The 16,869-nt window shown below is 38.8% G+C and overlaps 2 protein-coding genes across 2 annotated transcripts; one reads left to right on the top strand and one right to left on the bottom strand.

The window, feature by feature from the left end:
• Positions 1–2,877: 2,877 nt before the first annotated feature.
• On the bottom strand, positions 2,878–4,326 carry LOC144561167 (uncharacterized). Its single transcript, XM_078310321.1, has 2 exons — positions 3,318–4,326; positions 2,878–3,009 (listed from the first exon to the last, which is right to left on the bottom strand). The coding sequence occupies exons 1-2, from the start codon at positions 4,282–4,284 to the stop codon at positions 2,972–2,974; spliced, it is 1,005 nt and encodes a 334-aa protein (XP_078166447.1). The 5' UTR covers positions 4,285–4,326; the 3' UTR covers positions 2,878–2,971.
• Positions 4,327–10,000: 5,674 nt separating this feature from the next.
• LOC144561183 (disease resistance protein RGA2-like) lies at positions 10,001–14,461 on the top strand. The gene is made up of 2 exons (XM_078310322.1): positions 10,001–13,863; positions 14,315–14,461. Exons 1-2 carry the CDS (start codon positions 10,199–10,201, stop codon positions 14,409–14,411), a joined length of 3,762 nt encoding a protein of 1,253 aa, XP_078166448.1. The 5' UTR covers positions 10,001–10,198; the 3' UTR covers positions 14,412–14,461.
• The last annotated feature ends 2,408 nt before the right edge of the window (positions 14,462–16,869 follow it).

Consider the following 16,869-nt stretch of genomic DNA (forward strand, 5'->3'; position numbering starts at 1 on the left):
CTTTAACACTCCTCCTCAAGTTGGAGCGTATATGTCTAACATGCCCAACTTGTTACATATAGTATTAATTGGGGCTTTGCGAAGAAGCTTGGTTAGAATGTCGGCGAGCTGAAGATCTGTCCGAACATGAATGAGTTGAATACATGGGGGACAAGAGGATGTTCCTATGACTAGATCTCGAATCAGATGACAATCCACCTCAATGTGCTTGGTCCTCTCATGAAAGACCTGATTCTTGGCGATATGCATGGCGGATTGATTGTCACAGTGTAGCCTCATCAAACCATCATGGCGAACACCTAGCTCGCTGAGTAAACGCTTCGTCCAAACTAGCTCGCAAGATGTGTTTGCCATTGCGCGGTATTCTGACTCCGCACTGGATCGAGATATAACTGTCTGCTTCTTACTCTTCCAGGATATAAGGTTACCACCAAAGAAGACACAATATCCAGTAGTGGACCTTCGACTAGTAGGACAACCTGCCCAATCGGCATCAGTGAACGCTGCGATCCTACTATGTCCCTGATTAGAATATACGAGTCCTTTACTTGGAGATCCCTTGAGGTATCTAAGGATCCGAATAGCTGCATCCCAGTGTGTAGTGTGCGGAGCTGACATGAATTGGCTCACTACACTTACTGGATAAGCAATGTTTGGTCGAGTAACTGTTAGGTAATTTAGCTTCCCAACCAATCTCCGATATCTCTCAGGATCATGTAGGGGTGCTCCGTCATCAGGCATGAGCTTGGTCTCAGGGACCATCGGTGAGTCAACGGGTTTGCATCCAAGCAACCCGCATTCTGAAAGCATATCAAGAACATACTTCCTTTGACAAATAAGGATCTTACCAGGAGACCGTGATACCTCAATGCCAAGAAAGTACTTGAGTTTACCAAGATCTGTAATCTGGAATTGCTCGCTCAAAAACTTCTTCAATGCCGAGATCCCTTCGACATCATCACCAGTGATAATCAGATCATCGACATATGCAACTAAGATGATGGTCTTCTCCTTTAAGTGTCTATAAAAGACTGAGTGGTCATTAGTACTCCTGGTCATGCCAAACTGACCAAGTGCTTGGGAGAGGCGCCCAAACCAAGCTCGGGGAGATTGTTTTAGACCGTATAGAGACTTCCGCAAACGGCAGACTTTAGAAGCCTCCTCCTGAACAACGAATCCAGGTGGCTGAGTCATATAAACCTCCTCCTCAAGGGTGCCATTGAGAAATGCATTCTTGACATCTAATTGGTGCAGCGGCCAGCGGCGAACAGCAGCTAGAGACATGCAGATGCGAACAGATGCCATCTTAGCAACGGGAGAAAATGTCTCATCATAATCAATGCCATAGGCCTGAGAGTACCCTTTTGCAACCAAGCGAGCTTTGAGTCGGTGTAGTGATCCATCAGGATGAACCTTGATCGTGAATACCCACTTGCAACCGACTGCCTTTTTTCCAGGAGGGAGAGGACAAAGATCCCATGTTTCATTTTTCCACAGAGCTGACATTTCCTCCTGCATAGCACTAAACCACCCCGGATTGTGCAGAGCCTCTGGCACATTCTTAGGAACAGAGTAACTGTCAAGACTAGTAGTAAAGGCATGGTGATCTGTGGATAGGGCTGCGTAGGAACAGAAGTGGTCTAGGGGATATCTGGTATTGGGGCATTTACGTGAGCCTTTACGAAGGGCAATGGGAAGGTCAAGATCGGAGATTTGAGGTGGTGGGATGGGAGCAGGAATATGTGGACTTGGTGTGGTAGGGTCAGGTGCTTGTGTAGGAGATTGTGGGGATTCAGTGGTTGTGTCAGGTTCAACAGGAGATGCACAAGTCTCATGGTCCTGCATAGTCTGGACAGAGTTAGTATTAACAGGGAGATCCTTACCCCTTCGAGTATATACCTGAGTAATAGGAGGCACGGGAGGTGTCGGTGGCACGCCACTCTCAAGGATTGAAGAAGAACCGATGAGAACAACAGGATATTTCAGAATAGTCATGATAGGTAGAGAATTACTAGATGTAGATAATGGACCAGATTCAGAGTTTAAGGAATACGGTATAGACTCCATAAAAATAACATCAGATGAAACAAAGTACCTTCTAAGAGTGGGGCTATAACATCGATAACCTTTTTGAGTGCCAGAATAGCCTACAAAAATACATTGTAGGGACTTGGGATCAAGTTTCGTACGACCTGGTCGATTATCATACACATAACAGACGCAACCAAAGATCTTGGGTGAAACAGGAAATAAAGGTGCAGATGGAAATAGGACATTATAGGGTATTGCACCATCAAGTACAGAGGATGGCATACGGTTTATCAGATAACATGCAGTTAGAACCGCATCGGCCCAGAAACGATGAGGGACATGGCCATGTATCATCATAGTACGAGCCACCTCAAGTATGTGTCTATTCTTTCGTTCAGCCACTCCATTTTGTTGAGGTGTATAAGCACATGATGATTCATGAATGATACCATTATCAGTTGTAAATTGCACAAATTCATTAGTAAAATATTCTTTGGCATTGTCACTCCGAAGAGTTTTAACAGTGGTATCGAACTGAGTTTTCACAAAAGAACAAAAAGCTAAAAGTTTTGCAAAAATTTCTTGTCTAGATTTAATAACAAAGATCCAAGTTGCACGAGAGAAATCATCCACAAAAGTAACAAAATATCAGAAATCTGATACAGATGTAACTGGACAAGGACCCCATACATCAGAATGCACTAAATCAAAGATACTATTAGACCTACTAATGACTCTAGGTGGATGGGAAGCACGAACATGCTTTCCCTGGATACAGGACTCACAAACTAATTTTGAAATAGACTGAAATTCAGGACGTATCTTCTTCAACACCTGGAGAGATGGATGCCCCAACTGATAATGAACCTCCTTAGCACTACTAGTACTCAGGTATGCCACTCGCTGAGGTGAGCTCTCCATGGAATATAGACCTTTGTCCTTATATGCAGTGCCAATCAATCTGTTCGTCCCCAGTTCCTGAAAGGTACATTTAGTTGGGGTGAAGGTAATGGAGCAATATAACTGTTCTGTTATTTTACTGACAGACATAAGGTTTTCAGGAAAAGAAGGAACATATAAGACAGATGATAAGGGCATGTTTTGTGAAATCTGGGTGGATCCAATTCCTTCTATATTACAGGTAGAGCCATTGGCTATTTGGACAGGTGGTTGTGAGGTAGTGGCAAGTCCTGACAGTATACTTTTGTTACCAGTCATGTGGTCAGTAGCGCCTGAATCAACAATCCATGATGATTTTGATGCTATAAAACAGTTGGAAGTCATACCTGGGTGGGCTAAAGTAGCCCTCGGAGTCTGTGGCTGAGAGGTCATGTCGGCACGAGAGAAGCCCAGCTGCTCAAGTCGCTGAACAAGTGTAGCAACTTCATCTGAATTGGTACGTTCGCTGTGTGATTGATCGACAGTGGCCACCTGAGCACGAGGAGGGTGTGGTGAACCTTTTGGGCGCTTTGGGCAGTCCCACTTCATGTGTCCCCACTCCTTGCAATAACGACACTGCACATTCTTATTGCTACTAGAATTAGAAGTGCCCTCAGATCCTCTTCCTCCTTTCACAAATGACTGACCGGTGCTCTTACCTTTGTAAGAGTTTGCCACTAATGCTGAGTTTTCAGTGATAGGTGATGAACCAGTCCCATCAGATGGAAACATCTCCCGCAGAAGATGATAGGTAGCAGACAATGATGGTATAGTCGTCTGACCAAGAAGGATCGGTCGTGCTGAGGAGTATCTGGATGACATACCTCCAATAAATGTAAGTGTATTCAGCTGCTCCCATACTGTGGTTGAATCCGCACCGAAGGGAAATAAATCACTCATCTCATCAGATAATTTCTTGAATTTGGTGAAGTACTCGGTCAGAGTTGCATCACCCTGTTCACACCTTGCATGTGCTTGAGAAATTGCATATGCATGTGCCATGCTGGTTTTTGTAGAATATGTGGATTTGAGGTGATCCCACATTTTCTTAGTGGTCTTAAAGGTGTGTACAGTGGATAAAATATCAGGCTCCATCGCATTCCAGAGAATCATGCGAATAGAGCTATCCTCAGCTTTCCAGTCACCGGTAGTTTGTGATTCTTCCGTCAGGTAGCTTCCCTTTCGAAGCGAATCTAACCCAGTCACAACAAATGTGGACCATTGTTCCCAGTTGGAGCTAGAGAGGTTAACGGGAATTTTCAATTGCTGGATGGATATTGGTTGTGAAACCGTAGGTACAATTTGAGTACCCATTAAAACAAAATACAATTTGAGGTACTTTACTGGATCCGAACCCTTCCTTCACTGGATCCGAACTCTTGCTTTACTGGATCCGAACTCTGGCTATTGAGTTCGCTGGATCCGAACTTCTCCTTCTCAGAGAGCTTCTTCTCCCGAAGAAAGAAAGAAAAAAAGAGAAAGATTGGTACCGATGAAAGAAAGGAGAGGGGTGCGGAGCGGAGTGCGCGGAGCCGAGCGGAGTACAGGACGGAACGGAGCAGAACGGCGTGCAGCACGGAGCGGCGGAGCAGCGGAGCAGCGCGGAACAGCGGAGCAGAGCGGCCTGCCGGTGGATCTGACGGAACCCTAGCCGCCTAAGGTACAAAAGCCTGACTTGGCTCTGATACCATGAAATCGTATTTGGAAGATATATTTTCTGTATATTCATCTAATCAAAGTTACATACATATATAACCAAAAGACAAATGATAAAATTAGGAAAGTAATAACTACGAATATTCACACAGCTAATCCTAAATCGGTACAGCTAATACACCTCTGACTTTCTATCTTTAACAATTATCTTTAATTAGGTTTACAGGATTAATGAATTATGTCTACATGATTCGTTAGGTGTTATTTTAGGAGTTGAGCACTTGAGATCATTTTAGGTACACGGTTCTTGCATGAGGTTTATAGTATTCTTGCATTAGGTTTACAGGATTTAGAACATGAAATGAATATTAATAATAATTTGTATTAATACTTGATATTGAATTTTTATTTCAGCTCATCCAACTTAGAGTTTAATTCTTCTAAAAATTAAGAGATGCCCGAAGCAGGATGATGACTCACTAGATCGCGTAATTTTTGCATTGCACAATGTTTTGAAATATGTGTTGATGGTTAGTGAAAAATAATTTAGTTAAACAATATGCTTTTTTATGTTTCACCAAAACAATGATAAGTAGTGTTATGTCAAATATTCTTACATATAGGTCTCTAATCTATGCCAACAATTTGGCTACTGCATAGCACAAAAATGGTATGGACACATAGGAAGTAGTATATGCACACATGTATTCCGAAAATGGTTTAAAAAGAATTCTCTACAAAATTCTAGTGAAAAAAAAAAGAAAATAAAATAAAATACTTGTATAATTTCAATTTTATTAAATATAGATGTCATATCATTATTTTTTTATGACTAGCATGATGAAATTATTGTAAAATTAGATTTTTTATTGCATATATGTAGTCCATGTGCGGTTGTATTTTAAAACATTTTATTGGAATACTTCTGATAATATTCAGATTAATATTCTTCTAATTCTATATCTTACACCGATTCAAATAACATTATTAACACTTAAGATAAGTGTTTGGTTCATTCTTTTGAAAGACGATTCCTGGTCATCACAGGCGCCATTTTTTCCATTATCGTGTTTAGTTTGAACTGTTAAATGATAAACATGGGCAAGACATGGCAGCACCGATTTTTTTTCTAAATATATTTAGTAACTATCTTTTACCGCTTTTTTATTTACCATAGGATCTAAACATAATTGGCTTTAAGCAATGAAAAAATATTGTTTTTCCACAAATATAATATGGAAGAACAAAAAAGCTCTTAAAAGTCATAACTACAATGCTTTTATTTCAAACTTTTGTGCAAAATTAAAGTTTATATTGTTTTTAGTTTTTTACTATTTTCCAATAGGGATGAATTAATTCGTTGTTATTTACTACTTTTTCACTCAAATATTCTGTGCAGGAGAGGAGCATTAATCCAATCAATGGGAAGGAAAACTATATAATTGGTTGAGGCAATTAATAATTGCATTTCGAAAGTACTTCATCTATAAAATCCCATATTATTGGCGAAAATGATATGGTAATATATGATTGCCTTGCAATTACGAATAAAAAACGGCCCTTAAGACTCTTAGCTGTACCCAAAGGCCAAAGGCCGAAAGGCAAGGTATTCTACTCTTAGCTGTACTCAAAGGTCAAAACCCAAGGTATTCTACTCTTAGGAGTACAATTGGAGTCATAGAAACGACAGATCAAACATCACCATCGTTCAATTTAATTAATGTACACGTACCCTTTTCGTTTTAATTTATCTATGATTGTTGGAGACTTGTACCAACTATATAACATATATTTTGCATCAGTAGGTCAACCACCAGCTCTATCTACGATTAAAATAATGTAATTGTAAGGCTTTGACTTCATATACAAAACTTGCAAACCGCAGAAAATTACTAATTGCATGAGAAAAAAACCAATAGAACAACAAAAGGCTTGTCACCAATAGAAAAAAACCAATACAAACATATGTACGTCAAAGACAATGATAAATATTTCTCAGATATAATGATAAATATTTGTCAGAACAATAATAAATATTTTCTTGAACTTTGTTCTTGAACTTGTCAATAAGTAATGCTTAATCAAATCAAAGTATTATCATGTCAGGGACAATGATAAATACTTCTGAGACATAAAGATAAATACTTGTCAGAACAATGGTAAATACTTTATTGAACATCAATAAACAGATAAATAATTGTTAGCGGGAATTGTTATTAAAGGACAGTATAATTAATGCGGGGATTATTATTAGAGGACAGTATAATTAATGCGATGATTGTTATTAAAAGAACATTATAATTAATGCGGAAATTGTTATTAAATGATAGTAATTAATGGGGGGATAACAGTAATTAATGCGGGGATAAATGAAAATTCGTAGTGGAATTAATGGGGGGATAAAAGGTAGTTAAGGAAGTTAATTTGGAGAGAGAAAGTGGGGGGGATAAATGGGGGGACAGGGGTGAGGGGATTGATATAATTATTCAAAACTAATACTTATCAATAAACTAAAGAAAATTGCTCCCTAAAAAAAAAAAATCGTACCAGTACACTAAAAATCTAACATACAACGCAATTTGTTACAGCCAACAATGAGAACTAAATTTGTAAATGAAAAAAACAGTAAAGCTGACTCGTTTATCATTGCTCCTGTCTCCAGATGACCAGATCCACATAAAACTGAAAATTTTGTCAATCTAGATGATTGTTTATCTCCAATTCTGTCATAAAGGATTGGGACTGTATGCCTGTAAAGGATTGTTGACTCCTCCTTGCCCAGTTTGCTAACACATGTGGTTGCTTGAGTATTTCACGCCATGGCATATAGTGACACAATGCTGCATCATTCAATACATCGTAGCACATCTTATTACAGTTTTGGCAGCCCACCAGGAAGGTAGGTCATGTGTTGTTATACTCCTTGTTACCGCTACGAGTACATTGCAATCCAGTTAAATAACATATTGCTGGTCCCTCAGTACCCCTTTCGTCCTTGGTTGTGTCAGTATGCCTATAGCAGATCATGCACTTTGGAAAACTTATAGAATACCTCTTTTAATTTACCCCTCTGAGCAAAGATCATCATACCTGTACCAGTTTTATTGTGGTGTCCCATGATGCATCTATTAGGATTGACACATGATGTATGTATGGTACCTAACCTCGTTTTCCAATGCTGAGATGGAAGTCAGAAGGGAAACCAGTATTGTTGCATTTTATTTAAGGGTTAAATGAAGCATTATCGGGTCAAATTTATTAACAAACAGTTAAATCAGGCTGTAGTGATTTTTTGGGTTTAGAAATTTTATAGGAAAAATACAGTCAGAAAAGACAGAAGATAAAAAAGATAAAATAAGGGCAATGCAGCCACAGTAATTAAGACTATGCTCCAGAGCTTTGTAAAGGAAGGGGAGGGAAGGATAAGGGAGGAGAGAATTCAAGTGCATTCACTTGCTCCAGGAATATACACAGAGTTAAAGAAGTTCCTGCGTTAAGTTTTGATTTTAACTTATATTTTATTTAAATATGACTATTTTGCCCTTATATCACTAAAAGGAAGTTTTTGTAACTTCTCATCTATGATAATCACATTTGGCCAAAGAGCTGAAAACAGAACTGAATAGAATCTTACAATTTACAAAATAAATATTATGTCTTTTGTATGCAGTACTCTGTACCAATGTGTTGCACATAGGCTGCACCTGATTTGCACTGGTATCAGCCCAGATGTGCTAGTAATGGTATTGGTTCAGTCTTCATTTTTCTAACAAGCCAATAACAAAGAAAGTAATATGTTGCAAGGGCACGGGCATGGGAAAGTACCTCAGAACACTTTCATGTAGTCCATAATATTATGCCATGTCAAAATGGACACATTTCTTTGAATCATCTTTTGGGAGGGAAGGCTAGATAGTTCTGTGCTAGAATGCTCTTGGAAGCCTTGTAATTACCCTTCTTTTCCAAGATAATTTATTTTTTTATTTTTGGTTGTATGTCCCTAAGGCATCACTTAGAGCTTCAAATGAAACATGATCAGTTCACATTTTCTTTTATTTTTGGTGTAGGGGGGCTTTTAATTGCTGAGGCATCACTCAGAGCTTCAAGGCTGCTAATCATAGTTCATGAGAATTTAATTTCGATCCAATCAATTTATTAGTTTTTTCTTATGTTGCTATAAATCAGGTGACAGGTCTAACTTATTTCAAATATGGAGAATGCTAAAAATTTCAAAATTTATGCTTAAATCAACAAAATGTAATTTTTCAGTTTTAGCTAAGTACCTGAATTTTCAAAATTCACTATATTTTGAAAATTCTTTAACAGCCAAAAATCACAAAATTCTAAAAGTGCAAAGTTTTCAAAACTCGCGACATTGATAATTTGAGTATTGGTTTCATGACAATTTAAGAAAAAAAAAATCGAATCATACAATTGACAAAGTCAAGAATTAACTGATCTTTTTGACAACTAATTAGTGGGAATATGTGACATTGACAACTAATTAGTTTATTAGTGGCAATATGGTTTGGTATGCACCAATATGTTTATCTGTCATTGATCAATTATTTAAAGGAGTATTAATACTGACATAATCTTCATCTTGAGTTTCTACTTCAACATCAGAACATGCAAAGCCAACAATTGTTGAATTATATCTTTACATACCATGAAAAGGCAAAGTACCTTTGACTTGAGCTCAGCAGAATACCTAGAGCTTCAGGTTGCTTAATTTGGCCAGGTTTTATTGGTACCGCATAACTGGTACAACAACCTGACAGTGAAAAATAGAAGACAATTGATTAAAAATGAAAGCCAAATACAAAAAAAAAAACATTACTATGTTAAATTAATTTGACAAATTAGTGTGACGGCAGGCAAGAATAATGGTAGTGTGTTGTGTGATTCAGCCATGTGTAGTATGTATTGGTCCTGGAAATGCATTTTAAGAAAAGAATAATGTAAGGTGTAGAAAAAATTACAAGACCGGTTTAGGAAAAAAGATTAAGGTAATTTGAGACTCGGTCTTAGCATAAAACTGAAATAATAAGTACATGAGGTCAGGTTGGACCACTCGTGCAAGTAGATTTGACCCCACCTAGTACAATCGGTGCTGGTACTGGCAATTGACTGGTACCAGATGTACAGTTAGTCTTTCTGCTATTCTGGTCATTATTTGACATTGAAGTGTCAATTAGGTGTATCATTTACTTCCTGAAATGCGTGCTTCATAGAAACGACAGATCAAACATCACCATCGTTCAATTTAATTAATGTACACGTACCCTTTTCGTTTTAATTTATCTATGATTGTTGGGGACTTGTACCAACTATATGACATATATTTTGCATCAGTAGGTCAACCACCAGCTCTATCTACGATTAAAATAATGTAATTGTAAGGATTTGACTTCATATACAAAACTTCCAAACCGCAGCAAATTACTAATTGCAGGAGAAAAAAACCAATAGAACAACAAAAGGCTTGTCCCCAATTTGCGAAAGCCTAAACCCATTTTGATTCACGGCCTTTCCCCCATTTTGCACCTTAATTCTTTCCGGTGAGAACATCATGGTGAGCTTGCTACACCCCTTCATTAACATGGTGGTTCAAAAGTCCAGTGAAGCAGTCATCAAACAGTGCACGTTGATGATAGGTGTCAACGAGGAGCGAGAGAAGCTGCATCTGAAACTGCTAACAATCGAAAACATGCTTGTGGATGCCGATGAGAGAAGTGGTACTGGGCAAGGGAAATCCATGAAGGCATGGCTGGCCAAGCTGAAGAAAGTGGCTTACGAGGCCGATGATGTTTTGGATGATTTCCAATACGAGGCAATCAAAAAGGAGGTTGAGGTGGAGATGCCTGGTTATGCGATCACCAAATCTGTAAGAAACTTCTTTTCTACTTCAAATCCAACTCTTTTCCGATATACCATGGGAAAAAGGCTCAAAGATGTTCTACAAAAAATTGATGAAGTAGTTAGAGATATGAGAGAATTTGGTATTAAAGAACATCAGGTTTCACCCTATACTGAACAGCCGCAGACAACATCTGTGGTTGATGAGTCCGAAATTGTCGGTAGGGAGGAGGACGTACACCAACTGGTAAAAACTTTAATTGATGATTACAATGGTGAGAACGTTAGAGTAATTTCAATTGTAGGCATGGGTGGTTTGGGGAAGACCACTCTTGCTCAACTAATTTACAATAATCAGGATGTGAAAATGTTCTTTGCTTTGCGATTTTGGGTTTCTGTCTCAAACGATTTTAGTGTTGATAAAATTGCAAAATGCATGATTGATTATCACACCAGAGAATACTCTAATTTACAAGGCGACAATATGGAATTGTTACAATTCCACCTCAAAAAAATAATCGGCTTACAAAGATACTTGTTAGTTCTAGATGATGTGTGGAGTGTTGATCCTAGCAAATGGGAAAAATTGGAAAATATGTTGAGATGTAGTAGTGTTGGAAGCGTAGTTATTGTGACAAGCCGGATTGAAACAGTAGCATCCACCACGAGACCAGTAAGACACAATTTGGAACATTTAAACGAACACAATTCATGGACCATATTTCAAAGAAGAGCATTTGGCAGCGGTGTGGAGGAAAGTGCAGTGCTTGTAAAAATTGGAAAGGAGATTGTTAAAAAATGTGGTGGGGTTCCGCTAGCTATCAAAAGTTTGGGAATGTTGTTAAGTGAGAAGTATAGAGAGAGAGAGTGGCAAGCTGTTCTACATAGTAAATCATGGGAAAAAGGATTCGAGGATGCCGATGATGTGTGGCATAAGCAGATATTGAACGCTCTACGAGTAAGCTATGATCATTTGCCTCCCCATGTCAAGCAGTGTTTTGTATTTTGCGTGGTGTTTCCTAAAGGCTATGTGATGGACAAGGAGATGCTAATCCAGTTATGGATTGCAAATGGATTTATCCAATGTGAAGGAAATATGGAACCAGAAGTTAAAGGTGAAGCGGTTTTCAATGTGCTGAAGAGGAGATATTTTCTTCAGCCTGAAAAATTCAACTATTGGAAAGAATTTAGATACCATGGAAAATTAACATTTAAAATGCATGACCTAATACATGACCTTGCATTGTCTTTAATAAACAATGAAAACCTCACCTTAAGTAGATGGAGAGATTCAACAAAATCATCTACTCATCTTAATCATTTCCTATTAGAAAATTCTACAAGTCTCCGTTCATTCCTCTCACTGAAGAACTCAAGCGTATGGCAGAATAATCCTTTGTTGAAAAGGCAAAGAGTACAATTATCTCTACCTAGCACTCTCAGAGCATTAGAGTTTCATGTTTATCCTAATCTAACTTTTCCAAAAATGCCTACCAACATGAAACACATTCGGTATCTCGATCTCTCGTGGAGCATGGTTACAGAATTACCTGAAGAAATGAGTACTCTATATCATTTGCAAACTCTAAAGCTCTCCCATTCTGAAGATCTAGTCAAACTGCCAGCAGGTATGAGATACATGAGAAGTCTGAGACATATTTACATTAACAGTTGTGATAAATTAAAGAGACTACCTCCCGGTCTTGGGCAATTGAAAAGGTTAAGAACTCTAACAAATTATATTGTGGGCAATGATGCTGGATGTCAAATTACGGAGTTACAGGACCTTGATTTGCATGGAAAATTGGAAATTTATAATTTAAGAGAAGTAAAACGTGCATCAGATGCTGCAAAAGCAAATATTTTCTCAAAGAAAAATCTAGACAAGTTGCTACTCAGCTGGCCCTTACCCAGAGATATGGACTGGGAGGCGGATAATTCCAAAGATGTTTTGAATGCTCTGAAACCTCATAAGGGATTGAAAGTTTTCGATATAGTGCAGTATGGTGGGGTTGAATTTCCCGATTGGATGAGAGACCATGAGATGTTTCAGAGTTTAGTTGAACTCTCCTTTGATGGTTGCAGGCGATGTAAAAATCTGCCACAAGTTGGTCTGCTACCGGAATTAAAATTTCTCAAGTTATGTAACTTGCATGAATTAACACACATATGTGATGATGGTACTCTGCAACTAGAAGGAGATACTATTTCCCATCAGTTCTTTCCAAAACTGAAGACGGTTGTACTGAGAAATCTCAATAGTCTGGAGGGATGGCATGCAAATGAAAATTTTAAATTGGAAATGCCTCAAGTTGTATTGATGGAAATTTTCAATTGTCCAAAACTAAAAGGCATGCCTATTACTCCAAAGTGGATGGAAATTGGAGAAAACCGTGACTTTCAAAAATGGTTGTGGGTTCAAGCTGCCCTTCAGGATAATTATCCGGTAGCTTGGAAGTTCCGTGATGAAGTTTCCTTTCAACACTTCCAAAGTGTGGATCTGACAAAGGACTTCATGCATTCCAATGTAATTCGTAAAATGTACATGAATTTGTGTCACTTTTTCATTCAATCAGAAACATCTCGATTCCACATAAGTTTTTGGAGGTCATTTACATGCCTCGCATGGTTGGAAATTCATAACTGCGATACCCTTGTCGCATGGCCAGAAATGGAATTTGAGAACTTGAATTGCTTGAAGTACTTGGGAATTCATTTCTGTAAAAAATTTACAGGCGAACCTCAAAAATTAGTACCACCGTCATTATCTAGGAAAGAGACTCTACTGGTATTAGAAGAACTATATATACATAAATGTCCCAAATTGCAAGAATTTCCAACAAACTTTAAGTTTCTCAAGAGATTAGCGATCACTTGTAGCCCCCAATTTCTGTTTTTTCCAGTGGGGTTTGAAACACTAACTTCTCTTGAAAGCCTCGACATAGGTTTATGTGAAAACTTACAATCTCTTCCACAAACTCTAGGAGATCTAACCAGATTGAGAGAGCTCTTTATCGAGAGCTGTCTTGCCATGAACTCATTGCCTAGTGGGATGGAAAAACTCACAGCTCTTAAACAGGTAACTATTAAGAAGTGCCCCAAAATTGATTCCTTTCCTGATGGTCTCCAACAAAGAATAAGCCAACTTGAGATGCTAGAAATCTTTGATTGTCCTGACCTAGTGAGACGATGCAAGAAGGGTGAGTACCTTCATCTTGTTTCAGAAATCCCCAAGAAATGTATACAGGAAAAGCAAGGATTCACATGTAATTTTATCAAAGATAGAGGATTAGCACTTGGGATTTCAATCAAAAAAACATTTTCTCCTTGTGGAAGCACCCGACAATTGAATACTACGCTACGTGACATGTCTTACTGGTATGTAAACACCTGTTTCCATAAACATCCCACTGTTTTAAATATTGTAAGAATATGATTTGTGATAGTACGCTAGACTTGAAAATCCTTTCAGGATATATTAATTTTCATTCCATTGTAATAATATCCTACATCAACATGCATATGAACTATTTTATAAAAATGGAATTCAAAGAAAGTTGTTGCCAAATAAAAAAATTGAAAGCAATTATATTAATATATCTACAAACCATTCTCTTATATATGGTTCCCAGATTCAGCCGATTACATTCTGACTTGTCAAAATCGGCCGGTGCTCTTCCGAGTTTTGACCAATTCACAAAATTAGACGTTTTTTATCAGAAAAACTGGTAGATATTGTTTGACTCGACCAAGTCAACAAAGTTTTATTCCGAGTTGAGCTGATTCTAATCAAAATAGATGGATTGTCATCTGTATGTACTTTTGTCAGGACTCAGGAGAACCTGGACCTCCCAGAGGATGGAGTTGTTGTGCACCATCAGGAGTTGCTGAGGCAGATCATCGGTGAAATCCCTAATGATTATTGAAACAGCATGTTGGTGGGAAGATAAATTTGGGAAAGAAAGAAGAGGCAAAAAAAAAATTTGGGGAAGCAGTGTGGGAAGTCGGAACCAGGAAAAAAGTGAGAAGTGGAGAAGTACAGAGTAGAGGGACTATGTAAGAAGTAAGCTGTTGTGTCATTTGACACGAAGACAGAGCCAAGAGTGAAACGTTTTGTTTGTCTTATTTTATGTTTACTAATATTAGTATTCCTATTTTAGAGATTCTGGTAATATCTTTTGTTATTTTGTTTCCGGTTTTTCTTTCTTTAAAAAGGGCAAGTGGAAAATAAGAAACCATATGCTATCTTTAGACAGTAATGTATTAGGATTTTTCTTTCTATGTTTTGATATAAGTATTGAATAAAAGGATATGAGAAATCAGAAAATGGTGCAGCAATTTTGCACCACAAAATAGTGTTGTCTTTCTTCTCAAATTTCCAACATTTGGTATCAGAGCAAAGGCTTTGAATCATGGCAAAGAGCGGAGAGAACGGAGAGCAAACACCTCCTAGCACGATTGTAAGAGTGGGAGTGCCGATTCAGTACCCTATACTGAGTGACACAAATTATGGTTTGTGGGCAGTGAAGATGAAGATAATCTTGCGGGCACTGGGTGTATGGGACGCAGTGGAGGGCACGGCTCCTGTCGCGAAGGAAAAGGACCAGGGAGCCCTAGCTGCTATTTCCCAGGCGGTGCCTGATGCCGTGGTAATGGCGATTGCTGAGAAGGAGACAGCAAAAGAGGCATGGGAAACCATACAGCAAATGTGTTGAAAATTAATTCAATATTGGTTCTGAAAAATTTCTGTAGGAATTGAGTTGGTTAGATAGCAGTTTTTTTCAGATATGTGAAACTGCTGTAGTGTTGTAGCATTATTTTCAATATGGTTATTCTATAGTGGGTGGTTATTAGTGGGTTCTATTAGTGGGTAGTTATTCTCAGTTATCTCTTGTACTTTAAATTCTGTAGAACTATGTAATTTTCTGAGCGTATGAAATAGATTGTGTGTTTCTATTCTGAAATAGTTCCTTCTCTGAAAATAACTGGCACAGCAGCACAGTTTACTGATTTTTCCTGTTTCTGATCTATTCCTCTGTCAATTAGCAACAAACCTTGCATTCTTTTGTTGCTGTTAGTTCTCCCATATCCCAACAAAATTGGTATCAGAGCGTAAGGTTGATCCAATGACCGAAGTAGGTAACAACACAACCATCAGCATGTCTAATCAGACAGTACCTTTGTTCAAGGGTGAGAGTTACGAATTCTGGAGCATCAAGATGCGAACTATGCTGAAATCTCATGGCTTGTGGGAACTAGTAGACAAGGGAATACCGAATCCTGATCCGACACCAATCGACACAGCCAAGAGAGATGCAAAGGCACTCTTCTTCATTCAGCAAGCCGTACATGAATCGGTGTTTGCGAAGATTGCAGCAGCAGAAACAGCAAATGAGGCCTGGTCTACTCTGAAAACTGCTTTTCAGGGAAGTTCCAAGGTGGTAGCTATCAAGTTGCAGGGCTTGAGACGGGAGTTTGAGACATTGAACATGAAACAAGGCGAGTCAGTTCAATCCTTCTTCACGCAAGTTACAACAATAGTCAACCAAATCCGAAGCTGTGGAGAAGATCTTCCAGAAAAAACGGTTGTGTTGAAGGTGTTGCGCAGCCTGACAACCAAGTTTGATCATGTGGTGGCGGCGATCGAAGAATCCAAAGATCTGTCCACCTACACGTTTGATGAGTTGATGGGATCACTGCAGGTCCATGAAGTTCGTCTCAACCGATCAGAAGTGAAGGACGACACCAAAGCTTTCTATACCAAGGGCGATTCCTCAAGAAGCCAACAACAAGGCAGAGGTAGAGGCCAAGGTAACAGTAGAGGTCGAAGCAGTCAAGGAAGCAGAGGCAGAGGCAAGCCAAGTTACAATCAACCGCACTCTAATCAACCGAAGAAAGATGTAGAATGCTACTACTGTCACAAGAAAGGGCATATGCAAGCCGATTGCTACAAGAAACAGAGAGAAGGTCAAGACGTGGAGTGCTATTACTGCCACAAGCCCGGTCATGTGCAGGCCGATTGCTACAAGAAGAAAAGAGAAGAAGGACAGGCAAGTTTTGTTGAAGAGAAGAGCAATCAGGCACGGTTGTTCATGGCCAAAACCGATGAAGAATCAGATGCGAGTCAAATCTGGTTTTTGGACAGTGGGTGCTCAAACCATATGACGGGTTTCAAACATCTATTTGATAAATTAGATGAGTCATACAAGAAGGTAGTAAAGCTTGGTGACGACAAAGAGATTCATGTTGAAGGGAAGGGAAGAGTAGCCGTGCAGACCAGCAGTCACAATACACGGATGCTACATGATGTGTACTATATTCCTCAACTGTCCCAGAACCTACTGAGCATAGGTCAGATGATGGACAGTGGGTGTACCATCAAGT

Source organism: Carex rostrata, chromosome 1 (assembly GCF_964058835.1).
Source record: "Carex rostrata chromosome 1, lpCarRost1.2, whole genome shotgun sequence".
Classification (NCBI taxonomy): Eukaryota; Viridiplantae; Streptophyta; class Magnoliopsida; order Poales; family Cyperaceae; genus Carex; species Carex rostrata.

Coding starts and splice junctions, on each gene's coding strand:
- LOC144561183 (XM_078310322.1), top strand. CDS start 10,199: ATGGTGAGCTTGCTACACCCCTTCATTAACATGGTGGTTCAAAAGTCC. Junction 13,864..14,314: donor CTACGTGACATGTCTTACTG/GTATGTAAACAC, acceptor TACTTTTGTCAG/GACTCAGGAGAACCTGGACC.
- LOC144561167 (XM_078310321.1), bottom strand. CDS start 4,284: ATGGGTACTCAAATTGTACCTACGGTTTCACAACCAATATCCATCCAG. Junction 3,010..3,317: donor GGCTACTTTAGCCCACCCAG/GTATGACTTCCA, acceptor TGTACCTTTCAG/GAACTGGGGACGAACAGATT.